Below are 27,797 nucleotides of genomic sequence, written 5' to 3'. Positions count from 1 at the left end.
TATATGAGTGTATTTCAGTTGGTGACCTCAGCAGTTGCACAGTTGCTTGTATCCACTGAGATGCGGTCTGGAGATCTCAGCTGGAGTGTTTTGAGTTGTGGAGTGGTGTGTCTCATTGAGGACCACTCGGTACACTCCCACTTTCTACGTCTCTACTGTCTTACGGTAGGAGGATCTACATTAATTGTTAAACACAGACCTTAGAAGGCTTGCCTTACAGCAGCGGTTCCCAAACCTTTATGGCCCCCTGTTACCTCCCGACCTAGCTGATGCACCCCTGACATGGAAATTTTAATTCCTTAAGCTATATAGAGACATGACCAGTTTGGGTACCACTGCCTTAGACTAAAGCAGGGGTTCCCAAACTGTGGTGTGTGCACCCCTTGTGGTGCACGAACGCCCTTATACTGTTATTTAATACAAACGGCAAAATCTGGTAAAACACTGTTGTAAGGAGATGTATAGAGCAGCTGTGGGAGTATACAGCAGCTGCACGTCTCTCAGTGCAGTGACATTCTGTGAATATTTCCCATAATCATATTAAAAATATTATAATTTTATGTCAAATACAACGAGACTGAGCGTTGGGGAGTGCATCAGCTACAGTAGGTCAGGAGGTAACAGGGGGTGCACGGACAAAAACGTTTGTGGACACAGGGGGTGCACGGCCAAAAACGTTTGTGGACCTTTCAGTTACAGCTCGTGTCAAAGTGATTAGAATTACTACATGCGTCTGTCGAAGTGTCCCTGAGCAAGATACTTATGGCCAAATTGCTTCCCGTGCACTGCTATAGTGCCCACACATTTCACTGCATATACAAATATAGTGACAAATTCCTCAAGCAGTCTGGACCAAATTATTATTATTATTAACCTCTCCTATTTCCATAATATTCAGCAGGCACGGTTACTGTGGGAGCAGGAGCTATATGTGCCCTTCCAGTACACTGCAGTTTGCTCGTTCTTCCACACTTTCCTTTCAGATGTAAGTGACATTACCATGATTTAAAAATCTTAGTGTTTTTTTCTTTTTATGTTCTTATCTTTCATGGAACTTCTGCTTTTATTTCTTGCACATTTGTATCCTTTCATGTTCATATTCCTTTCTTTTTTTCCCACAATTATTGTGAACTGTTTTCAAATAAAGTTTATTATTATTATTAAGACAAAAAGCAACATAGTTTGCTTTATTTATTATGGTATGAATCATTTTTATTTTGGCATTCATATCCTATTCTGGATGCTGTGTTGGATTGTAATGGACTTTTTTTCAGTAATGATTTTCTGTATTTGCCCCTCTTTTTACAGTTTTCAATAAATCTCACAATCACTTTGATTCATTGTAAAGAGAAATATTCTAAACATCAATGTACTGGTTCTGGGACGTGGTTTGGTGTTTTCTCAGGACTGCCAGGCATGCTTGAATTTTGCAGATGAGGTGGAGGCAGAGGCATTCCGTGTGGCAGTGGAGACATGTATCCAAAATACCCAAGGTTAGTATTGCAATGCAAAACCTGTTTTATCTCTACATTGGTAAGCAAAGCACACAGTAAAATCCAGTCAGAGTTAATTTAACTCTGGGAGTATACAATTGTAAGTAACCAAATGGACCAGTACCAGTGATGACTCACACGTTACACCTGTAAACCTGTGATGTGACAATAAAATTGAATCTCATTAAGATTGGGTTACAATTGTACTCTTCCAGAGGGTTACATTTGTACAATCCCCATCCCTGTAGCTTTGAAGAAAGGGCCTCTGCCAGCTGTTCCTTCCCTCGCACGAAGCACCTCATCCTTGGGAGAAAACACATTGAGCCCTTTGCCCCACTGGATTCCCCCTCCTCCGTCCATACCTGCCCCTGGACCCCCTGAGAGAATCAAAAACAACATTCGTTTCAAACCGGTAAGAGATATGAGCCACTGCATTTATAGTTCTGTATAGTATACAACTGATATCTGTTATATCATGATTGCATGTTTGTGTGTTGTGGTCGCCATCAGTTACAGGTTCAGAGGTCATTCTCTCTGTGTTCAGAAAGGGACAGAACCTCCAGAGTCACTGAAGTGTCAGCAGCAGTCATATAATGAAGCAGGATGTGGATAACATTGATGCTACAAATAAACCCATCCCCAGATGGAAAAACAATGCTACTGTGATGACAGTAGCCAATATACAGTAGGCCTACACTAATTTGAAATAAAATGATCCTGTCTGAGCTGTTTCTTTGTCTTTTATGTCTGACTCTAATCGCACATAAAGCTCTGTGTATACCAGCTCTGTGACTTTGACTAAATCTCTCAAGACAGATTCAGCAGTGGTAGTGAAAGTTTACAAAAGGTGCCTTGATCCCCAAAACTTTAAAGTTTGAGAACCTCTAATTATAACCTACAGTCTATTGTTATAACATCATACTATAGTCAGTTTATGCTATGGTACAGTAGCCTGTGTCATTTTTACAAGGTTTAACATCATAGTAGCCTATGACCTTGTACATTAAAATCATAGGCCTACTATTTAAAAATTAATAGAGCACCTGTTTGCAACAAACAAACCTGAATTAATGCCTGCAAAAAGGTCTCTTATTATCCTGATGTCAAGATCTCGTACTCTGCTATATCTACAGGTCCAGCGAATCAAGTAGGAAGAATATGCAAAGTTTTGAATTTGTACATTTTAATAGTGTGTAATTTTAGATATAGGTCAATGGGCAGCTGGGCTTATCCGAGTGCATGCAAGGAGACGTGTCAAAGTCTCATCCAGTCCAGCCAGGCTGAGGCTCCTTCCTACTACTTCATTCATTCCTGCCAGTGCAGAATAGTAGAGCGAAAAGACGCTCTCTGTTCACAGTCGCACACACGCTACACTGTGACACCGCGCTGTTAAAAACGGATCCACGCCAGGAATATGAGAGGTTCTTGCCGGCCAGGAGGAAACTCACAAAGCAGGGCAGGTAAGATGTCAATGCAAAATTGTTTCTCTGGTGTTATCATTAGACATTTGGATGAGACTGTGTGTGTTATGGAGCCGCCAGCGAGTTAAGTCCCTTGCACGGTGCGTGGGAGTAAACAAGACTGTGTCACGTAGGCGCATGCACAGGACAAAACGACGAGGACTGCACGGGGACGATCGGCACTCGATGGTTTATTAAGGAAAATAACGTTTTAGATTTGAAGAGAAGCAATGTTTACCTAATATGCAAATAAAACATGTTAGCTAGCGTGTCCTTATTTACCCGGATTTATATTCCTGTAGCACGGTGTCGCTTCAGCTCTGCAGTTGATCTTGCTTCAGGTCGTGTAGCCTATTATTTATTTAACTGAGTGACTGTGTAATGTAGCCTAATACAGCTACCATCGCTTTTAGTATACGTCATATAATTTAATGACGCTTGTGTTTTGGTCACATTAGGACCATATTATTAAATGTCCTGCAGCTCCGGGTGGGTTGTTGAACTTGCACACATGGCGCTGCATGTGGTAGTTTGTTTAGGGGGTGTTTACAAACATAGCCTCTGCTTTGCATATCAAATCTGGGTGGCACTTTACTTGGAGGTTTGCAAAAAATGTACGTGCCTTATTAATAAAGAAAATTATTATTCATAATTTTGTTATTTTTGCGACTATATGAAACCTTGCGTTTTTTGTCACGTCATGTCACTCTCAATCGTCACTTAATCTGTCACTCACCATCGAGTCATGAGACCAGTGATGATTGTGAGTCGTGACATCACTATGACATCATTAAGGATGATAGTAAAATCCCCATACATGGGGAAAGCCCCCATATATTCTGCCACGGTCTCATGACATCACTATGACATCACCAGGGATGATAGTAAATCAGGGATCATATCATAGTAAATGCGACCTGCTGTCGTAATTAAGCCCATATATGGAGATCCCTGATATTAAACCCATATGTTAACTATGAAATCTTGCGTTTGTCACAATCTCCATACATTTGTCACTCAAAATCCCCATACATGGTTCTGATATTCCATATGTTGATCCTTCCCCATCCATCCTTCCTCTTCGAAAACATGTCTCCCTTTTGACTGATACCTGTCCATTTAAACTCTAGACAAGCCCACAAAGTTATCTGTGCAGCCGCGCCTGGCAGCTGGCGAAAACTAGAGTTCTCAACATGACCGAAAATGAAGGCCCGGCCCTACCTGGGCCCTCATCAAACCCTGTACATTCAAGACACTGCCCCCGCTGCCACCCTTAGATCTCCATATATGGAGCTGACCTGTTCTGACATTCCATATGTTGGTGTGACCTCATCACACCCTGTACTCTCAGTCAAGACACACTCCATATATGGCCAGTGCACACAACCTCGCCCTTTAAATAGGGTGAGGTCGCTTCTCACCCTCAGGCGTCTTACTGGTTATTGTCAAAGCATGCATGTTGCTATGGTAGAAACATTGGTTGAGAGGCTGCATGGTTATGGTGCAGGTGGACACTGTGCCTGAAATGTTCATGCCAGTTTCTGTAAATTTGGTCGCGGGCGTGTGCGCGTAACGAGCATGTGCGCAACACATTCACAGGACTGTGCTCACATAAATACGCTTGCGTTGACACACCGCGACTTCTCAGAGCAAAAACACAGGTCTCATTGAAAATGAACTATAGGCGCGTTTTATCGCTCCCTGTTTGCAAGGCCCTTTAAGGAGAACCAGGTATTTTATTCGTAGACTAAAGTAATGCTGTGTAGGATAATAATAGTATAGTGGAGTGGATAGTAAAGGTGGTTGCACACACTTTTCAGAAAACCGATGGAAAAATGCAGCAAAGAATCTGAACGCATCCAGTGTGCAGGGACCTTTAGGCTGTTCTTTGGCTGTGCATCTGTCCCTTGAATTATACAAGATAAGATAATGCACAAAAACTGTCAACAGGAGTTGACAGTTTTCTAAATTCTGTGCATTTGCATCAAAGTTATTTATTTTAAGATCTTTTCTTAACCAAATGAAAATGACTTTTGTGTAATATCTGCTCACGTTTGTCACAAAAACATTTCCATAGATAGATGATAGTTCAGCTGCATCGTCCAAGTGTACCTAGATGACCCATATAGCTACAGCAGACCTAGGACAGAGATATTTTGTCCTGTGTGAGTTCCATGGTCACTGTATGACATTCACACATTATGCCTGGGTTGTTGGAAATTCTGCCATCTGCAGGCTCCAATCTAGTAAATCCGCTCTAGTCTCTCTCCCTCTCTGACACTCTTGCCTCCTGACCCTCCTCTCCCCTTCCTCTACATTAGATCCAGTTTATCCACATGTCTCTTTTTAACCCCCCAAAATCAGCCTCCCCTTCTCCCTCATCCATCCATCCATATGACTCACTCAATTTCCGCTTCGCCTTCCTCCTCCCTCTATCGTTGCTCTGCTCTATCTGGGTGAAAGTTCAACCACATATGCAGAATCCCATTACACCTAATACAGGCTTCAGACTGAGATTAACATGTATGTTTATTGTATGCAGTGTTTGTGTGCATATTTGCAAGCATCTATTGATATGCCTGGAAGTGGTTCACAGATGTTATTCTTGTGTTTGAGTTTGCATACGTACTGTAACAAGGCTCTGTAGGATGGTGACGTTTTCTTCCAGACTAAATCCTCTAGTCTCATTCTCTCATTTCTTTGCAGTAAAACAGAACAAAAGTTCTAACTCCAAATATCCGTAATCTCTGGTTACGGCCCTCATATTGTCACATGGATTTAATAAGACTAATTGATTGGTTGGCCAATCAGGGAAGCCGGTTCCCAACCTTTTCGGTTCTTGGAAACGTTGGTTTGACTGAGCGCTGCACACACCCCCAGATCATATGGGACACGCACAAATCTGAGGCGGTTTGGTCAGGTGGCGCCCAAGTTATGCCACACACGCACGCACGCGCATTTTGTGAATTAATAGACAGGCAGGCAGATCTGTAGGCCCTACTTTTAAAGCAGCTCTTAAATCAAATGTGTGTTTTGCCCCTAAGTGCAATTTAGCATTTTATGTACATATAGCACTCTATAGTGTACACTCTTATAGTTTTATTGTACACATATTCTACTGTTCTACTGTACACATATCCCAATGTATTGAATGAATGAACTGTTGTATAGTGATTTGAGCACTTGGAAAAGCGCTATAAAAATGCAATTCATTATGATCCTTGATGACTATTTGTAAGTAGCCTATTTGATGTATTGTGTTGTTCTTGCTTACTGTAAATCTGGATTAAGAGTGTCTGCTAAATTGTAAGACTAACCCTCTTCAGAGAGGCTTTTGGTGGCCAGTAACCCAGGGTTCATGTTTGTATCATAATCCAGCTGGAATCAGAACTGGTTAGGTCAGTTGATTTTTTCTTCTTCTTTGGCTTCCACCTTTTTTTCTCCTTCTTTTTTACTGATAGAGGGATAGAGGAAAGTAGACTGACGGAAAGTGGGGAGAGAGATGGGGAGTGACATGCAGTAAAGTCCATCGGTAGCGGGAGTCAAACCCGCGGCACACTGCCAAACTAGATTACCAGCCAAGGTGCCCAGACAGCTACGCCAGCTGCCTGGACCAGTTGATGTTTTTAACCATGTTTGAATACTTTATTAAGAGTTTGGCAAAAAAAATACAGAGGTACAGTTATACAATGCTAAAGGGATAAAGGATATTATGTATTTGCATTGCATATCTAACTGGCATTTTGGTGATTCACACTCCCTCACGCTCAAAGGTTGGCAGTGTGTTGGCATATAAGTATAGGCTAATACCTTGTGGAGGTGCTGGTGTGTGAGGAGGATTATGATTAGAATTATGATGAACTCATTGAACTGTCAGGTGAGAGGGCCGGTTGGATCAACAGGTTGACGTCTGTCCGCTTTACATGGTTATATATATTCATAATGATAGCATACAATTAACATTAACACATTCATTCAGTGTTTCTGCAATAAAGTAAACAACACATCATGCTTGTTTAAGAAAACGTTTAAGAAAACGCCATAGACAATAAAGAGAAATGTAATGTTTTTTTGAGGACTAAAACAAATAGAACCTGTTGCTTAAACAAACATTATGTTGTAATTGATGTTGTAAGATAACATCAATTCTCACTTCACACAGGAGTGATTTTTTAATAATACACAATTACACAATAATACATCAATTTAAGTACTGCAATGTCCACTCTCCATTGGACAATTTACATTAACATACTAGTAACTAGTCCATGCTTGACAGGTCAAACATGCCAAATAAACAGAGAGAGAAAAGTATATCCCATGAATGTCCTTCAGGAGTAGACATAGGCCTACACACCACACTACACTGACCAACAGTGCCACCTGGTGGTACACATTTGACACTTGCAATCGAATCTATTGCAATCTATCTATCCATTTAGATGATCTATTGAATAGATCTAAAAAAATAAAATAAAATCTGTCACCCTCTCCAATGTCTCCGAAAAAGTGTCTTGGAGAAAGAATTAAACAGGTAGTTTAATCAAAAACTGTAGACGGGGCCTGTCTAGTACTGTCTGACAGGCCTTAGAGGCCTAAGTTTTGATGCAGGAAGGAATACAGTAAATCAGTAACACTCATGTTGACTATATATCATGTCGCATTCAAATGTGAAAATATCAGGGAATCAGTTATTTTTGTGGCCATGACCACACGGCCAGCTATAGGCGCTATTTTTTTGTCATGTATTAAATTGAAAGTTGTGGTGGTGCTATGAAAAGATCCCAGACGTGCGAATTTAATCAGACTGTCCATGCCAGGGTCGGCTTGTTTTTCTCGCCCCCCTAGTGGCGAAAAATATATATAACTTCTGTGAACTCGGCTCGGTTGCTCAATGTCTCAATTTACAACAATGGACGCTCGAGTCGGAGCCAATAGGACCCCCCCCCCCCCCCCCCCTCCCCCCAAAAAATATAATTTGAGCCAGTAAGATTTCTCCCTCCAAAAATCGTCTGCCAATTATTACTTATAATAATAATAACAATTATATTGCCGTTATGTTGTATTCTTGTAGAACTATTAAATCTATAATAGAAATTCAGCTCATTGGTGAGCATAACTATAATTTATTATGCAAAAAGTATTTGTCAGAAGTGGGATTCGAACCCACGCCTCCAGGGGAGACTGCGACCTGAACGCAGCGCCTTAGACCGCTCGGCCATCCTGACTATGGGACCTTATGAACGGACAGTCATGACTTGAATAAGAAGCGATTACATTTTACACAATTATTGCGAATGCAATGAGCACTTACTATGAGACCTAGCAGATCATGTCTGTCTGTGTGTGTGTGTGTGTGTGTGTGTGTGTGTGTGTGTGTGTGTGTGTGTGTGTGTGTGTGTGTGTGTGTGTGTGTGTGTGTGTGTGTGTGTGTCTGTGTGTCCCACCTTTGTGCCCATATATGGAGCTGAGTGATTTGTTTGTGATTGATGCAACACACTCCATATTTGGACGTATAGCTGCTTTGGGGACTCCTTATATGGTTATGGCTAAGTTAAAAACTTAACTTAAAAATAACTTAACTTTAAAAAATAATAACTTAAAAATAAATCTTTAAAAAACCCAAATATGTACGAGCTGCGTTCGCTTCCCGCGTTTGCGCGTCTTTATACTGGTTCTTACCATACTAGATTAATATCATACACTACATTAGAACAGAGTAGATTATTAGAACGTTTTTCAAAAAATTTCAGGCCAAGGATCCCTTGGCTGAGAGAGAGATGAAGCATGGACCTCACTCACTAAGAATGGACCTCACTCACTAAAGAGGGCTTCATAATCATAGACTTGTTTGACAGGCTAGATTTCAAAGAGGGCTTCATAGATTTGTTTGACAGACTGACAGCGCTATCGTCAGTGTTAATGTAGCTCTGCCTCTGGTCCATAGCTTTAATGCCGTGGACCAGAGCTAGTGTTAATGTTGACTAAATACAGGTTTGTTGCGTATTTGTTTACACATGGTCTTTTAAATTTGTTGCTCTGATATTTGGTGAGCATAACTATAATTTATTATGCAAAAGGTCTTTGTCAGAAGTGGGATTCGAACCCACGCCTCCAGGGGAGACTGCGACCTGAACGCAGCGCCTTAGACCGCTCGGCCATCCTGACTATGGGATGTTATGAACGGACAGTCATCACTTGAAATCTTGAATAAGAAGTGATTACATTTTACACAATTTTTCTTATTACCATAGTCCTACTAGATTATTGCCATACATAGTCATAGACTACATAGTACATCGACTATATTATTAGAACAGAGTAGATTATCATCCATATGACAGGGTTTTCAATTTGGCTATGTAAACCTGCTTTATCTGGCGGCTCCATTTCTTCTAATGTAGTGGTTAAGGCACGTGAAACTGCACGGGTTGTTGTTTTTGAGGAGTTTATCTGCTTTCACAGCCACACTCCCCACGCCCTCCGGATTTCTGGGTCGGCTACACCATTGGCTACACATCCTCGCCGTCTCATTTGTGATTGGTTACAGTCACAGCAACATTCACTGCCCATGTGTGTTGCATGTGTTGTGAAGATGTAAAAAGCTGTTTGTGTATATTTCGAGTTTTACACCTTACCTTGTTGTATAGCATTACGGTAATATTTAATTAATCTCTTCTTTAAAAACGGATACTTTGGCATGTGGTACTATGTTTAATCACCAATTCGCAATGTTGTTAAACATACGTGTGCCTTTGCTACTAAATACATAATTCTTACGAATTAATACATAAATCAATAACCTGCGACAGCCGACAGAAAAGGACATAGCGGGCCGCCTCCATTGAGTTAAATGGATAAAGTGGCGCCCTGAACTGAAGCTCTATTATTATTATATCGTATTACTTTTACGCCTCGGAATATGAGGTAAATGTTTCACGCCTTGCGCTTTGTTTGGTGCCATTACGGTAACGAGATAGCGCTGTTTATCAGCTGATATGACATCCACATAGAGTCAGACAGTACTGTCTTCAGAGTTCAGACGGCTACTGACGTGACTGAGGCTAGGCTGTGACATGGTGCAACTGCAACAACCAACCAAGACGTTATGATGGAGACATTCCCATGCGAACTGACCCAGAATCCGTTGAGGAAAATCTGGATGCCGTGTAAAAAAAACGGGCTACCAGAAAAGCACATATCTCAAAGAAGGGGTAAGGCGAGCTCTCTAATTCACTTGTCTGGCTCTGGCCGCATCATGTACCACAATGCATGAGATCTCAGATATCTGCCTATTTAATTATATTGTATTATTGTTCATAATAATTGTTTTTTTCTTCATTTGGAAAAATGTCTTTGTTTTTCGAGGCCACTCGTCCATGAACTTTGAAGATGGCTTTACGCGCGGCGAGGTGTTTGCAGCGTTGCGCACTTGGGGTTCAGCATGCTCCTGGATTTTGGGGGTAACGTTAGGCGTACGTACAGTGTTGCATCATTTTTTCGTTTGTCTCGTCTGAGTCTCAAGTCTGGTCTGTGAAAATGATATACTTAATGTATGAAGCCACATTTATTTAACAACACTATTATGGCAACCTTACCCGAGCGCCTTTAATGTAATTTAACAAGATGACAGTGACACGCGCATGACTTACAGCCAGTCACTAGTCAGTCACCCGTGACCACAACACCAACTTACAGTATAGCCTACATGGCCAGTCTATATAAAAAAGAGTGGTCACACTCAAGTTGGGTTGGGGTAAAATGGGTTGGTTACTCTAGCTGCTAACTCGCCCGGGCGTACAGCCGGCGGAACTGCGCGGCCTGGTACTCAGTAAAACTATGCCTGATTCCTGAACATATTCAACCTAACCCTATACTTAAACTTAACCCAAGTAAAACTATGCCTAACTCTAAACTTATTTCTAACCTTATTCTCAGTAAAACAAAATAAAGAATACATGAACCGAGGCACCGAGCGGTCGGCGGAAAAATCGAGGGGCGAGATGGTTTAGGGGCGACCGTACCTGATACCGATGTGAGCAATGAGCATTCATTTAAGAAGTGACTCGCATTGTTCATATGAGCTGCTCTTAAGCCTGCCAGCCGTGCATCACTGAAATTCGGGTGTTGAAACTAGTATAAGCTGATTAGGTAGGATGTTAGTACAGCCTCGGCGTGTCAAGAACACTCATGAGATGCAGTTTTCTCTTTAGCTTTTCTTTACTTGCATGAGGTTAGTAAACAGAGGGGATATGCTACAACTCCCGCGCACAGCCTTCTTCAGGGTGTAACCTAACCGCCAACAAACATTTGCCCCTTTCATTGTGATTGCAATTTGCAAAACACCTGAGTAGACCGTAGACTCAAATATAAGATGACAAGTGCGGTGAGTGACCACTAGATGGCTATATAAGATGAGTACAATTATGAATGTACAAAAGAACAAGCAAAGTGTGTGTGTGTGTGTGTGTGTGTGTGTGTGTGTGTGTGTGTGTGTGGATAAGCAAAATACCTAGGAAATAATAATCAGTACTTAATCTCTGGTTACACAGAACATCCAAAGCACTGTCATAGGCTAAATCCCTTTCTTAACATTACAGATAAACATCCATAACAAATCTCTATTATATTACAAACAATAAATCTTAGTTGACCATAAAACTGAAACAAATTAACTTACAAATCGTCATTGGCAGTCATAAGGAGGTGTTTAGTTGTTCTGTCAAACAAAACTGAACGTGAACTCTCTGCAGACTTGCAGAGCAAGCTAAACCTACTAAATTATAATTAACAACACAGGTGTCTGTAAATTAACTCTCATTAATTAAGCCAATCAAATGCCCTCTGCGCATGCCAATGTGTCTTGGCCTTTCCAACATCGGGTTTGAGGTCAGGTTTGCTAATCTTGTATGACAAATTGCACACTGACAGCTGACATGCAGTGGTGACAAGACAAGCTAGATGTTGCCAATGCAGCAGTCCAGTTTGATCTGTGGTGATGCAGCATCTTCAGTCTCTTTCTGCTGAGTCAGAAGCTCTCAGAAAGCCCACTCTTTTTGCCCAACTTGCTTCCACCAGCTGAGTTCAGTCTGAGCTATCATGCAATACAAAAACTCTGTGAGGTGATTGTTACTCCTGCTGAAGTTCTTGAAGCAGTATTATTGAAGTTAGGAGTTAAGGCCTGCGGTCTGGACAATAACAGGTGAACATCTCAAGCTTGCCAGTAGGAAACTGTCCTCTGGTGGTGAAGTGTTTTATATTAGTTATTTTTTGTTTCCATGCTCTCTGTGGTATTAGTGCCGGTAATGTGGGTAAGAAATTGCTTCTGAGTCAGTCTTGCACCTTTTATTTTGGAGTGCCGCTTTTTCCATTTCGTTTTAAAGCTGAGCACCCACTACCTTTTTCTTTTCTGCTTTTTCTTTCTTAAAGGACCACTTCACCACTTTTCAACCTGTTCATGATAAAATGCCACAATATATTCCTACTCAGTCTGTCTCATAGGAGGGCTGTGGGCTGTTCAGAAACCCGTCTTTCTATTGCTGAAAAGTTGCAATGCGAAAATGGAAGCCATCGTTCTCATGATAATACAAATCTAAATATTTGTTTACATTTTTTTTGCCTAACGATGATTTTTCGGAACTGGCCACAGCCCTCCTATGAGACACAGACTGAGTAGAAAGAAATTGTCGTATTTTATCATGAGCATTAGTGAGGACCAATTATATGAAGATAGTTTGAAAAGTGGTGAAGTCGTCTTTTAAGCTTTGTAGAGTGCCTTAATGTGGAAGGCATTCAACGAGCTCTTTCACTGAGTCAGTGTTTTCCAAACTTTTTTGGAGAGCCACAATAATCAAGTGTATAGGCAGGCAGTATATATATATTTTTTTTTAATGTACAGAAAACGCTCAATACCGCAGAAATAGGGTGACCAGATCCCAACTAACCAGATGTGGGACAATGTGGGATACATGCGGGGTTGTGTCGTGCGCGTGAATAATAATAAACAAAAATAATAACATTTCTATTCCTCAATTAGACATTTCTGCCCCTCACATAGCATATCTATGCTTTGCCATCTGGTTGATTCAGTAGCACATAATGGGACTATGATGATAATAACTATAATAGAACTACTATGCAAATAAACTTAACAGAAATGCATTTAAATGAACTATTATTGGACAAACAGGACAATAGACCAACCAACCAAGGGGCTTTGATTTGATTGTGAAGGCATGAATTACAACCAATAAGGAACCAATAAATAAATGTTTACTTTATCAAAGTATCCTCCTCCTAACAAAGCCAACTAATGCAAATTATTTTGAAATTATACAGGTAAAATAAATAAAATATAAAATAAATAAAACCAGAAATATAAATCAAAATTGGTCAGCATTGGAGGCAACTCATAATAAATTAAACTGGAAATACACTTCTCCACCATAGCAGCACAGCCAGGATATACACCTTTTAGGTGTTTATGTTGTACATTACAAGTCTGAAAGTCTCTCCGTTGTACTGTGTGGTAAACACTAGTTATTTCAGCTGCTGTTACCTTTTCTTCTTGTTTTGGTTTTTAGTACAAGCGTGTCCATGCTCCGTGAAGCCTCCTTTTGATCAACACGTTGCTTCACGTCGTTATTCACCTCCTCCGTGTGTCACTGAGAAACGACTCTAATTACAAATGTCACAGAAGACTCTTTCAATATGCCTTGCACTGCATGGCGTCTTCACCCACGGATAAATAGTTTCCCTGTGCTTGTTGTAACTGCACTTAATTTTCTTCCCCTTTCTCCTCCATGTTTTAGCTAAGACGCTAACTCGTTGTACTGTGTTTTGTGCGTTGTTTCGTTTTGGTGGGCGTTTGTTCACTAAACTATCCGCACCACATTGATTTGATTTCCCCCTCTCTGCCCGGCTGTTTGATTAACAGCCAATCCTACCTACACACACACACACACACACACACACACACACACACACACACACACACACACACACACACACACACACACACACACACACACACATTTAAATAAGTACTTTGAGGTCTATGGATTGTTGATGCTAATGCAGTCACGGTCATGATGATATACAAAATCAGGCCTACTTTGTGATTAATAGTTGCCCTCCCAGTTTTGTTACCGCCTTGAAATTCTATCTTTACTCTAGTAAAGGAGGTCAAATAACCTCTTAATCCTGACCATCCTACAAACGGATATGTTTTGAGTTCATTGTCTGGATTGAAGAGCTCAAAAGGACTTAGATATTCAAGCACTACCGCAGTATGTTGTAATATTGAAAAATCATATTGGTTTTTTATTTGGTGTTTTTTCTCATGTAAATTTAAGGTCTTTAGCACAAGTATTGCATTGTATTGTAATACACAACAATAACATTGAACTTTATCCCACACCAGGGACTGTTCACTCTGTTGCCTTCTGGCAGAAGAAGTAAAAAAGCGAGATTTTCCAAGAGCTTTTCCCCCAAGCCATTAGACTTTTGAACAAGTGCAATATCTCCTAACCTCCCCCCCCCCCATATGTTGCTATAAGGACTCCTATCATGCAATATCCATCTCTCTATGAACTAATGGTGCTTATTTTATTTATTTGTGTGGATTTTAGATTTTATTAGTATTTTAGTTCTCTTTTAACTAGCATACTAAAAGCCAGTGAAACATCATTTCGTTCTCTTATGCATTTTATATATCTGCTGAATGACAATAAAGTTATCTATCTATCTATACAAGCTCAATATCGCAGTACTGATGTGACTCAACAGGCTGATTTAGTATGTTCTGCATCAGTCTGACTCACATCCACGCAAAACGACAATACAAAACGAAAAACAACTCTTAAAGTTGAGGTCAATAACGTTTGACTGACCATCTATGCAAGTTTAGATTCAATAATTTGGGAAATGTTGATTGAACCTCTCTTAATTGAACCTCTTTCTATTGTTCTTATTAAATGCCGCTCTCTTATTTCTATTTCTCTTTCTTTCCTTCTCTCTCAGTATGTATGACCAACTGCCCAACACTCATTGTGACAGTAGGACTACCGGCCAGAGGGAAGACTTACATTTCAAAGAAGTTGACTCGTTACCTAAACTGGATAGGTGTGCCAACTAAAGGTAGGCCTACCAGTTATACTCACAAGCAAGTGATGATTAATTCCATATTACTTTGATTTCTGCAGTAATGCAAAATGTGAAATTATTGTCTCTGCCGTGTCCGTCTGTCTATCCAGACGTGTGCACGTGTGTCTGTGGGCAGCTAATTTCCTGCACCGTTGGACAGATTGGAATGACACTTTGTATGCGCACTCCCTGGAGGCCAGAGCAAAACCTCTGCCCCACATTTTTAACATCGGCTTGTTGCTACTAATACATCATCTCTGTATTATGTTCATGTGATATTATATTCCATTTGGCTTTTTGCAGGGGTGGCCGGTTTTGCACAACATGCCACAACATGCCACAACGTAGCGCAGATTGCTGTGAAACATTGCACGCACATTCGCACATTCCCACAACCGTAGGTCGTACTGTCAATATCTTTTCTCCCTGGATTCCTTGGATCATTGTCCAAAACTCACACAAATCAGATTGATCAGATCCCATTCCCATCAGAACCCAATTCCAGTTGCCTATGACTGAAGTTTGCAGGTAGGCAGCCTGGCCTGGCAAGGCCAAGGACAGGGAGCACAGAACTAGTTGTTGTTGAGGACACTTTTCTAATTGTTGTTGTTGTTATTACTTGCGCAAGCAGAGCGCGCAAGTAATAGTTTTCGTCTGCGTATGTCGCCGTTTTTGATGTGTATGCGCTGTGCCAGTGTATGACGTAATGGCTACTTGTGCTTGATATGGCAGTGTCCTCCCGACACTAAAACATATCGTCATTACGTCACCATCGAAAACCAATTACACCCTGGCATTGGGTCCTTTAATCCACATCTTTATTACGTCATCATTGAGAGCTAGTTGTACCAGTTATACCTGACGTCATATGCTGCTACGATACATACGCATCAAACGGGGCATACGCAAAGTAACCACAGTATACCGCTAATCAACTTACAAATTACATATACAGTACAAATACTATACATAGAGGCATGTCCTTTAATCCACCCGACACTGATTGACATTTATGTCACCATCGAAAGCCGTCTCTTACCATACTTAATTATTACCAGTAAGACGCGCAAACGCGGGAAGCGAACGCAGCTGATACCCTGCAGATCATGTCTGTCTGTCTGTCTGTCTAGACGTGTGTCTGTCCCGCTGTTACTGTATATGTGGACCTGGCACAGACAGACACACACACAGACAGACAGACAGACATGATCTGCTAGGTCTCATAGTAAGTTTTTTTATTATGTTATTATTATGTTGTTGTTGTTATTATTATATCTTCTGCAGAGTTCAATGTGGGCCAATACCGGAGGGAGTGTGTGAAGATCTACAAGTCCTTTGAGTTCTTCCAGCCAGACAATGAAGAAGGCCTCAAAGTTAGACGGTGAGTCTGTTTTTTTTTGTTTTTTATTACTGAGGTCAACTCAGGAAAACCTAATGCCTGATTTATAATTAGTTGCATGCTGTAACAACCTCTTTGTTTTCTAATTGATTACTTGCACAGTAACAAACAACTAATCAACTAATTTATCTAATCTACAAGGTAGCAGATTGGTGAGCTTGCATATTGGCTATATTCGGTGTGCGATACCCGTGTGCAACAAAGTATAACAGGACATCTTGGACAGCAGTAATCTGGGAAATCTACTGTAATGATGGTCACATATTGTATGTAGATAACACAGGCTATCTAACAAGCTGGCATAACAACAGTCAACATAGCCTGAATGAAACAGCTGTGTAGTGATCAGTGTGCCATAGTCAAGTTACCTTTTTCATGTATTTATTTTTCCATTAAAAAGAGAGACAAAACACGGCTTCCCTGGTGCTTTAGATTAGGAACCAGGGACATGTGTATCATGTCATTATCATGGTCAGTATATTATGTCAGTATCTGGGGTGCACACAAAACCATGTTAAAATGAAATGAAAAGTGTTTTAAATTAAATTACCCCTTTAATTACACATTCATTACACACTATTGCAGTACAAGACTTAAATATAATAAATTAAGAAGCAAATACTACTACTACTAATAATAATAATTCATAATCCATCCATCTACAAAATTCAAAGAATTCCGTGTTCAATGATTGCCCGCTTATCTTTTCTTTCTTTGAGCTTATTATGTGAGACATGGTTTTATTCATGGCACACATTTTCTTTATTTGTCTAAACCCTTGTTAATGCAAGATTGTGTCATATGATTCTGTATAACTAGTGTATAACTACTGTAGGCCAAACACAGGCATTGTTAACAGTTAACAGGAATTTGTTTACAGATTTGTCCACCCAATGGAGAATTCAACAGAAACTCCTGACAGCTAGTGACTTAACCCATTGACGCCTGGTGCAACCTATACGTTGTTCTACCCTTGATGCCGGCCGCGCTCTCTGTGTCTCATCAGCTATTGCTATACATGTAGCAACATAACTATTAAAAAAAAAAAAAACATCAGGATTTGAAGGTTTTCAGAAACTTAGGTCAGGCCCTAGAAGGCGTTCCCAGATTCGGCCTCAGGCATCAATGGGTTAAAACAGGGGTTTTCAACTGATTATGAACCAGGGATCAACACCCTGACTAATAATCAACCTAGGGACTGTTGTGTTGCGTGGGGGGATATGGGCGTGGTGTTGGGGGAAAAAATCTTGAAATTAAATATTGACTGTTAACTGATTCATTGTAACGTATGTATGAGCGAGCAGACATATGTTGATTTATTATATGGACACATTTCCTAATAATGGTGACTCAACTCAATTTGGTACACTTTCTCTTGAAAGTCTAACTCCCTTTTCTCTGGAAGTTCTTGACATCCGACTTCCCAGTAAATGACAACATTGACGTGTCATCATACATTACATCATCACCAGGTCATTTGTTGTTTCTCAACTAGTGGTCGATAAAAACATATCTTCAATTTCCTACATTGCTAAATGCATGCAGAGACCACATGCAATAAACCTTCACGGACCACCGGTGGACCACCAGTCTTAAAAGTCTTAAAATGTTCAAACATGGGCCTTACTGTATACTTGTACAGGATAATTAGGTTGGCTTTGGTAGACTGACCATGTGTACATTTCCTTCCACAGCCAGTGTGCGTTGGCAGCACTAAAAGATGTTCGTCAGTACTTGCTTTTGGACGGAGGACAGGTGGCGGTGAGTGGAATCTAGATTGTTTTATTAACATGGCTATTGGCTATAGACTTGCATTTGTTTGCTTTAAAATGTTCAAATCATGTCAGGGAATGAATAAAGTCTATCTGTCTCAAGTTGAATGGTTGAGTTGAGCTTAATTAAACAACAATACAAATAAATATGAGCTCAGTAGGCTATTTCTGATCATTTTACTTAGGTATATTCAGTGATTTCACTTAATTAAAATATCACTTATTTTTTTGTTTTGTTGTGATAATCCTCCCTACTGTAGAGTGTGCTGACCATATGGAGGAGTTCCTCCCTGTCCCCAGTGAGCCCCTGGGGTCAAAAAACATTAGGTTTAGTTTTTGACCAATCAGGATAGAGAGGGGCCGTCCGCCAATCATGATCGAGCAGGGGCGGACCTTGGTGTGCGTGCTGTGATTGATTGATTGATTGATTGAAATATTTATTAACAGTTTGCAGAATTACAGTACATTTCAAGCACAAACTCAATACAAAGATGTTAACTGTGAGTGGACGACCCAATTAAGCATTACACTTGTTTACAACAGGGTCCACGATGTTCAATTCATCAAAACATTTAGAGATGTACAAATAGACACTTCAATATAGTCAAAGAACAGAACAGGAATTCATCATAATGGAGGTAAATGGAGGTTCAGATTTTACGGGGGCCAGTTTCGAATTGCAGCTGTCCGTAGGTGCCCTTTGAGGGCGGTTTTGAAGGAGTCAAGGGATTCAAATGTCTTAATGACTGATGGTAGGGCGTTCCACATTTTGGTGGCATAGGAGCGAATATAATTTAGTCCCTTGTTTGTGCCGAATCTGGGTTGTACATGGTTTGTTGTGTGGGTGTGGACTTCGTTAACATTAAGGAAGTATTTAGACAGGTACATGGGTATCTTGTGGACCAGACCCATTGCAAGATGCTGTACTCTGTACAGCATCGTCGACCCTAAGCCATTCCAGCCTGTCAAAGTGGGCAGGGGTGAGGTGGGTTCGGGGGGTGAGGCCAAGTAGGAGCCTGACTAGTTTGTTTTGGGAGGTCTGGAGCCTTGTCTTAAGGGCCTTTGAGGTGCATGCATAGTCAAAGAAACCTTGTACGAGGGCTCCTGTTAAGGTCTTCAAGGTGTTTTTGTTGACCAGTGAGGAGATCCTGTAAAGGAATCTTGTTCTTTGATTGACTTTTTTGATTACGTTGGTGGCCATTTTATCACCGGAAAGATTAACCTCCAGGATGGAACCTAGGTAGGTAATTTCATCTTTTCGTGTGATAATATTGTCACCCACTCTAACCAAGAAGCCATCTGCCTTGCTGATATTACTATTTGATCTGAAGAGAATGGATTCAGTTTTTCCCAGGTGTAAGGATAGTTTGTTATCAGCGAGCCAGGTGCAGATTCTACCGAGTTCAGAGGGTCTTTTCAACCTGCAGTTTGTTCCTGTCCGAGACCAGCAGTGCTGAGTCATCTGCGAACAGGAACAAGTTGCTGTGCGGACAGTTGCGCGTCCCCCCACTGTAGACCGTGTGCATGTGCTCATTGTGTTACCGGGGCGGAACGGGGGGATTTCTAAACACCCAAATCACTGAATGCTCCTTTAAACTGACCAACAGATATTTTCTTAAAGAATGAAGACAGACTCCTCTGAGTTGGGCTTGGTGCTCTTTTCCTTTTGTGTGACATATTTTCTGTAATGATAAAAGAAAGGTGTTTAATGCACACTGTGAGAGGAATGAAGCTGCTTCTTATGGGATACATTGATATACAATGTTTATTGAGACCATTATTATAATTCACTTTATATTATAAGTCATATGCACATTTATCCATTATTCTGTTGTAATAATTAGGATGATCAGTATCACATATTAAGCCCAATGAAATTCTGGTGTGCATCTTCATTGACCTCACAATTCAATTACATTCAACTATTCTATCGTAGTATGCATCTCAAATTTCAATATTTTCTACATTACTGCTAAAAGCTACTTTTCAGGTAATACAAGCAGTCAAAACATATGAACTCTTATATTTATGAAGTGTATAAATTACAGTATACACGTCACAGCACTTTAGTTAGTTTCATTTAATGTCCACATGTGGAAATTTGTCTTCGGTCTCAACAGTAAAAAACAAACAGTTACAACAACACTTACACAATTATTTTCTCATGGCAAAAAAGTGCAGGACAACAGTGGCAAATACATTGGAAAAACAACAAATCTAGTGAGGCATGGTATCATTTAGTGCCTTAATGGCATTTGGTATGAAGGAATTAAAAAAAAAATGTATGGTTAGCTTTTGGTACTTTGTACCGTCTACCAGAGGGAAGTAGTTCGAACTCCCTGCAGAGTGGATGAGAGGGGTCGTTTGCTTTTTTACGAAGTACCTTGTTGCGAACGCAGTGAGCACTTACTATGAGACCTAGCAGATCATGTCTGTCTGTCTGTCTGTCTGTCTGTGTGTGTGTCTGTCTGTCCCGCTTTTGTGCCCATATATGGAGCTGAGTGATTTGTGTCACCATGACTCAGCCATAACCATATAAGGAGTCCCCAAAGCAGCTATACGTCCAAAACCCAAATATGTACGCGCTGCGTTCGCTTACCGCGTTTGCGCGTCTTACTGGTAGATACAGCCTAATTGTTTCTGTCTCTTCCCAATGAATTTTGAGGCTAGGTTTACTATTCGCTGCAGCTTTCTGCTTCCTTTTACATTTAGATTGCCATACCACATTGCCATGTTAACAGTCAAGATTCCCTCTATAGACTGACACCACGCTAGACAGGAACGCCCATGTCACATCCGGTTTTAGCCCGGGGTAAGAATTTTCTATGGCTGCCAATGCAACTTGGTCCACTCCTTAATCACATACGGACAAACATCTATGCCGTTAATATCTAACTTGCGGAGGTAGCGTGCCTTATCCACGGGCAACAGATCTTTCAACGTATGGCATTGCAAATACGTTTGATAATCGCTACTCTGCACAATATTGTTTTGGAAATGCCGCAAATTGCATTGCAGTGAACGAGAGCAAATCACAACTTCCCCCGGGGGTGGGCGGAGTCACAGCTTGAAGCTCTGAATATGCGCCGTGGTGTCAGTCTATCAGGTCTTTATAGACTGTTTCCATGATATGCTTGCTCACTCTAAAGGAGTTGAGCTTGCGTAGTAGATGGAGGCGTTGGTTACAAGTTTAAAAAATCTGGTCAGTATTTTCATTGAAATTGAGTTTGCTGTCAATATACTGTATGTGCCAAAGTATTTAAAATTGTCTACTACCTCCACTATTTGTCCACCAATTGTAATGGACTGCACAGGTTCCTTTTCATGAATGACAAGTTCTTTTGTTTTTGTCACATTGATCCCTAAGGAGCTTTTATCGCACCAGTTCTGAAGAGATGACACATGTACTCTGTATGCTTCCTCCCCCGCTGTGTCGCCCTTCTTCAGTAAGGCAACCAGGGCCAAATTGGAGATGATCTAAGCTGTTAGAAACCATCGCTGTGATTTGTCTGCTTATAACTCTTTCAAAACAAATTCCCAAAATAAAAGTAAGAGCAATGGGCCTGAAGTATTTTAGTTCAGTGCCTCCAGGCTTCTTGGGGATAGGCACAATACACGACATTTTCCATAAATTGGGCATTGTTAGAATCAAGCAAATACTGGAATAGCATCAAGATTCAACACTACCTCTAAGGCCATCAGGCCCAGGGGCCGAGTTGGGCTTAATACAGGAAAGGCTAGGTACAATTTCATTTTCACTGAGTGTGATAGGGACATACTCCGGAATGGACATACACACACTATCACGCTCAGCACTGAAGTCATTCTTATCAAAACGGCTGAAAAAGATATTTAGATCATTAGCAAAAGATGGAGAGGGGTGCGACAGGGGGGTACACTTTTGCTTAGTTTCCCTACCCATCATCACATTTAAACCTTCCCATGCTTTCTTTCTTTATAAATAAAGGATAGTTATTATTAATAACTAATTCAATCATAAATATCTTAATATTAAAAAAATATTGTAAACCAAAATAAATACTGTAAATAGTATAGATCACAGAACAGATTCTTTAATGTACAGTCATTTGGTCAGCAGTTGGCACTTATGCAACACTTGTAATACGTTTTCTTCCTGTTACCTCAGGTGTTTGATGCTACCAATACAACCAGGGAAAGAAGAGGGACCATAACTAAGTTTGCTGAGCAGAATGGATTCAAGGTATGCTAATCACGAGTTGGCCCTGAGTCAATTCAATCAGTTGTCATGACTTTAATGGTTGTATATCTGTGTTAACTCTACCAGGTATTTTTTGTGGAGTCTGTATGTGAAGACCAGGATGTCATTGCAGAGAATATAGTGGTGAGTGATATACTTTTTCTTTGTTTTATTCAAGTAGTATATAGTGTTACACTAGTGTCATAAAACCCAGAAGTAAGGTTTCAATGGATTCTGTGAATTAGCTCCAAAATTTGTCTTCAGTGGTCCAGGTGGGTTGCCATCTGGGATTGCTGAAAATGCAGTAAGCTTGGCCCCTGGGTGGTCCCTCCTTAATACTGCTTATGACATGATAGTAATGTTTCTATAATGTACATGTGAAACGGTATCAAACATGCCAACTTCCTCTTTCTTTACTCACATTTATTTTCCCCCCGCCCATTCATGCTCTGCAGCAAGTGAAACTGGACAGCCCAGACTACATAGACTGTAACACAGAGGAGGCTATTGCAGACTTCATGAAGAGAATCAAGTGTTATGAGTCTGCTTATCAACCTCTGGATGAGATCCTAGACAGGTGGAGACTCCCTCCCTTACTCAAAAACTGGAATGAATGACAGGGACAGTGAATGACTGTGATTGTAACTCAGTTCTCCAAATATGTTCTACCAGGAATCTGTCTTACATTAAGATCATGGATGTCGGCCGACGTTACCTGGTGAACCGCGTTCTTGACCACATTCAAAGCCGGATCGTCTATTACCTGATGAACAGCCACATCTCACCACGCTCCATCTATCTGTGTCGCCACGGTGAGAGTGACCTCAATATCACAGGACGCATTGGAGGTGACGCTGGCTTAACTGCCAGAGGCAAGGAGGTATGTGTTTTTGGTCCGTTTTTGTTTGTTTTATCCCACCCTGCTGTACAGATCTTTAATCAAACCCACTGCACTGTTAAATGTATCGTTCTTACAATGGTTTCTCTTTCCTCAGTTTGCTAAGTGTCTGCTCAAATTCATCCAGGACCAGGATATTAATGACCTGAAGGTTTGGACGAGTCAGATGAAGAGAACAATCCAGACAGCCGAGGCCCTGGGTGTGCCGTATGAACAGTGGAAAGCTCTCAATGAGATAGACGCTGTACGTTGTCGTCTTCTTTCAGTGTTTGTACCTGGGAGTAAAGACAAACAAAATATTATGCGGATGTTCATGTTATAATGCTCTCTGCCTTTTCCTAGGGTGTTTGTGAGGAAATGATGTATGAAGAGATTCAGGAGAATTACCCACTGGAGTTTGCATTGAGGGACCAAGACAAGTACCGCTATCGTTATCCTAAAGGAGAGGTGAGGAACTGGCATGCCCAAATGCTTCCATCATGCACTCGAGTGGACATTGTGTTTGGGTAAATTGGGTCTAATGGGTTTCTTTTTTTTTTCCTCCTCCATCAGTCGTACGAGGACCTGGTGCAGCGACTGGAGCCTGTGATCATGGAGTTGGAGAGACAGGGGAATGTCCTTGTCATCTGTCACCAGGCTGTCATGCGTTGCTTGCTTGCATATTTCCTGGACAAGAGTGCAGGTACTAAAAATCCACTGTTTTATTGCACTACACTCTGTTACACAACCCCAATAGCTTGCCTTAACCAGTTATATAGTATATATGAAAGTACTGTAAAACATTGCAATAATATTCTGTTTCTACCAACACAGATGAATTGCCTTACCTAGAGTGTCCTTTACACACTGTGTTGAAGTTAACCCCTGTGGCCTACGGTAAGTATTTTCTATGCAAAATGTTGTAGTTTGATGAAGGGGTAGCCGGGGTACTGAAGTAAAAAAATGTTTGAAAACCACTATTATAGAGTATGTTAATACTATTTAAATAACACAATTAGCCCTTTACTATGCCCCACCACTCCACTCTGCGATGGCAAGCTGTCCTTCTCACCCATTGAGATGCATGTTAAATGACAGAATTTCTCCATCATCACCATCATTTCAGTAGCAAGAGCTTCAAAATGTCTTCTAAATCTAGTCAACAAGGCCTACAGTAGGCTATGCACTGGACAAATGTGCATGATTTCAATGAACTAGAATACGAGGAAATGTTAGAAGGAGAAATCCAACTCAATCAACTTTAACGTCCGCAAGATGTTTTCATGTAATGCACGGTAAGACAACGGTGATTAGTATTATTGCCATCATCTGGGTCGGTGGGTGAGTGTAACTTTCCCGAAGTTAAGCTGTGTATGCAGAGACGAATTCTTTGATTAATCCTCAAGGGGGCCCGTTTCCCCCCCTGCGGAGTGATTGATTGATTGATTGATTGATTGATTGATTGATTGCGCGGTGGCGGCAGCCGGTCACTCAGGGGAGAGAGAGACGCTGAATCACTTTTTTGTGCACGCAAATCTGCGAGAAATGCCACGATTGCACTGTAGTGTAGTTGGAAACAATTGCTCTCAACGAGGCTGCTCTCACGGTCCAACGCGTGGGGCACAGCGGTTTCAAAGACGGGGCATTTTCATCCTGGTGCTCCTTGAACCAGGCGAGTCTCTTTGGTGAATTCTTGATCAGTGTTATTATGTCACGACTCAAGAACAACTACCATGAAATTCTGACACGCTTTGATGTTGTGGACATCTGGCTAGGTGAAAACAAAAGAAACCCGATTAGCATTTGAGTACTTGGGTGGCCGCACCCAACACTTTTAACACCTCTTGGACGGCCGGCGGAGTAGTCTCTCAAGACAGACTGTTGCCTCGCAACAGTTGAGGAACAACAGGTGAGGTGCAGTTTTCCCGAATATTTGACGATGGGATTCTCAGATTGCCGGCGGAGAGGTCCAAAATGTTCGGAATTCCCAGAAAATGTCCACGAAAATCTTCACGGGGCCCTGAGAGTCTTCATGGGGGCCGTGGCCCCCACAGACTCGACGTCACTGTGTGTATGTAATATGTATTCAACAACACAGCCATGCATTGACAGCTATGTGGTGACGAAAACTTGCCTGCCCACCTTAGCAACGGTTGCTTCACCTCCCAATGTATGAATGAATGAACCATTGTAAAACGCTTTGAGCACTTGGAAAAGCGCTATAAAAATGCAATTCATTCATTATAAACTATTTGGATTGGCATTGGACAATCGCTTTTGTGGTGAGGTTTAGCGAAGGGTCAATTGGGGTAATTGGAGCTGGTCTACCTGCTATTCTATTGAGAGTGACATTTAGATCCTGTGATCAGGTAGGACCAGCTACTGGTTGCCAAGAGGTATAGAGGATATGCGTGTGACTGTGACATCATCATCATACCCGGAAGTTACGCGGGAATGCCTACTGAGTGGCAAAAAACTACTTTCTGGCCTTGACAGCCCATCCAAACAGAAAAGTCCTATCTGATTGCATTACACGACATTAAACGGCGTTAAACTCACTTTGCCACTCACTTTGTCATTTGATTTGTCATGCACTTTATGCATGAGCATACCCTCTATTGCATGAAACTCAATTGGAAATAATTCACCAGGACCAGGATCCAATCAGGATCCGGGACCAGGATCCGAATCCCTGAAAGTTCTTGAAGCTGCCACCTAGTGACCCAAACAACAAAACGCATGCAAACTTTTATCCATCTCTAATGTCCCTTTCTCCCTTGCATTGTACCTTTAGGCTGTAAGGTGGAGCCTGTCTGCTTGAGTGTGGAGGCAGTGAACACACAAAGAGACAGACCAGAGGTGGGTGTCTTACACTCTCCCTGCTGGAGCACCAAATTAACCATCTGCCCATCAGCTCCTAGGTCACCTTTGAGTATTGCATCATACACAGTCAGTATCTAGTCTGTCCTCCTGAACACAGGGATAGTGGTCTGTGCTGATCCCATTCCCTCTCTTATTATTGGACAGTAGGCTATAGAAACATTTCATTGCTCCTTTCATCGATGAAACTTTCAGTTTAGTCTGTTTGTGTGTTATGTTTGTATGAACATAAGGATGATAAGGATAGTCTGTGGCTTTTAGTAGCTCATACTATAACAGAGATCATGCCTTTTGCCTAATTATGTGTAATTATGATTTTGTATTGTTTTGAAGCCATTTCATATAACAGTTTATTTCTCGTATATTATACGTTTTTTATTTACCTGTAGAAGTTACAATCTGAGGACACATCTTTGCCTATAATGCAATTTTAAGCAATTTGTGCACATTCATTACAGTAGCCTATTTTGTGTAACAGTCTTTTTCTATTCACGGTTTAAATGCAGAACTGTAAGAACTGTGTTTTTGTTAAATATTTTGGACTGATTTTTTATGTCTTTGTGTCTTTTATTTAAATGTCAAAATGACAACTTCACTTTATGCAATTGTTCAAATTCAGATGGAAAGAATAAATCAGTTTTTTCTGGTATTTGTTTAATTTGTGTATAGGGTTTAGGATATGTTATGTCAGTAGCTGCAAGAACACACACACACACACACACACACACACACACACACACACACACGTACATGGTGCTTGTTCTGGGTTGTTTGAAGCAAGGCTTTGATCTATTCTAAGATATCCTTTTTTAAATGTGTGATGTAGATAGTACTTTGACTGACAGCAATTCAAGATCTACATGGACCAGAAGACAGCTGTAGCATTTTTAATATTTTGTCAAGTCACCATTACACAACATTGTTTTATGTTAAATATTTTTTTTGTTTGGTCCACATGGTCTGAATGTATACAATTGTAATTACTGTAGCAATGTATAACTATAGTATTTTAAATGGTTGTTGTGTAAGATTTTGAGTTAGCCACTTCTGAATTCCCAATTCTGAATGTTTATATTGATCTAAGTCCAACAATTCCAAAATGTAAAGTACAAGACTATGCAGTCTCAGTACTAAGTCCTCTTCTCTCATCACTATTACAGAATGTTGATGTTCAGCGCACCACAGAAGATGCTCTACATACCATGCCGGCACACTTCTAACCCTACCACTTCCCCTCCATTGAAGATTTCACACTGGAACCTCTGCCTGACCAGCCATGGGGTCAAAAAAAAAGCTCTAATGGATGGTATTTCCCAACAAAGTATTCCACTTTTTCTAAATTTGATCCATTTGTATGTTTCCTGTTAAGAATTGAACTGTACTGTCAGACAGACGTCTCTGCACTTTTGAGAGGACCGTCCGTTAGTGTAACGTGGAAATCACAAATGAAAGAAATCTTGGTGGACATTAAGCAGTTTTTTCTGTAATTATGATATTTGGAATATTTGACTAACACATGCTTTGATTGTAGTATTAAAGACTTATTATATTTA

The 27,797-nt window shown here is 40.8% G+C and overlaps 2 protein-coding genes across 4 annotated transcripts in view; both read left to right on the top strand.

Annotated features, from left to right (window-relative positions):
• Positions 1-27,797, top strand: part of pfkfb4b (6-phosphofructo-2-kinase/fructose-2,6-biphosphatase 4b) — a 28,450-nt gene extending 653 nt beyond the window's left edge. The window contains exons 2-15 of one of the 3 annotated variants that reach the window (XM_080782500.1): positions 2,684-2,953; positions 14,975-15,091; positions 16,382-16,478; positions 18,191-18,257; positions 22,416-22,490; positions 22,575-22,631; positions 22,943-23,064; positions 23,160-23,367; positions 23,483-23,629; positions 23,728-23,832; positions 23,938-24,067; positions 24,199-24,261; positions 26,159-26,223; positions 27,405-27,797. In XM_080782500.1, coding sequence (XP_080638626.1) covers positions 2,908-2,953; positions 14,975-15,091; positions 16,382-16,478; positions 18,191-18,257; positions 22,416-22,490; positions 22,575-22,631; positions 22,943-23,064; positions 23,160-23,367; positions 23,483-23,629; positions 23,728-23,832; positions 23,938-24,067; positions 24,199-24,261; positions 26,159-26,223; positions 27,405-27,464 — 1,359 coding nt within the window. In that variant the 5' untranslated portion in view covers positions 2,684-2,907 and the 3' untranslated portion in view covers positions 27,465-27,797. Of the gene's footprint in view, positions 1-2,683; positions 2,954-9,998; positions 10,168-10,289; positions 10,429-14,974; positions 15,092-16,381; positions 16,479-18,190; positions 18,258-22,415; positions 22,491-22,574; positions 22,632-22,942; positions 23,065-23,159; positions 23,368-23,482; positions 23,630-23,727; positions 23,833-23,937; positions 24,068-24,198; positions 24,262-26,158; positions 26,224-27,404 lie in introns of those variants that run through there. The other 2 variants (XM_080782499.1, XM_080782501.1) reach the window with 2 other exon arrangements.
• Positions 9-2,110, top strand: LOC308323093 (actin nucleation-promoting factor WAS). Its single transcript, XM_080774699.1, has 5 exons — positions 9-165; positions 899-985; positions 1,406-1,493; positions 1,742-1,905; positions 2,004-2,110. Exons 1-5 carry the CDS (start codon positions 61-63, stop codon positions 2,085-2,087), a joined length of 528 nt encoding a protein of 175 aa, XP_080630825.1. The 5' UTR covers positions 9-60; the 3' UTR covers positions 2,088-2,110.

The sequence above is a fragment of the Protomyctophum bolini genome, assembly GCF_963924005.1.
Source record: "Protomyctophum bolini genome assembly, chromosome: 2".
Lineage (NCBI taxonomy): Eukaryota > Metazoa > Chordata > Actinopteri > Myctophiformes > Myctophidae > Protomyctophum > Protomyctophum bolini.
This window is presented reverse-complemented; position numbering and strand designations above follow the sequence as displayed.

What these genes read in the sequence shown, in the direction of transcription:
- LOC308323093 (XM_080774699.1), top strand. Translation starts at nt 61, where the DNA reads ATGCGGTCTGGAGATCTCAGCTGGAGTGTTTTGAGTTGTGGAGTGGTG. An exon ending in TACGTCTCTACTGTCTTACG is followed by an intron (nt 166 to 898) that starts GTAGGAGGATCT and finishes CATAATATTCAG; the next exon opens with CAGGCACGGTTACTGTGGGA. An exon ending in TCCACACTTTCCTTTCAGAT is followed by an intron (nt 986 to 1,405) that starts GTAAGTGACATT and finishes GTGTTTTCTCAG; the next exon opens with GACTGCCAGGCATGCTTGAA.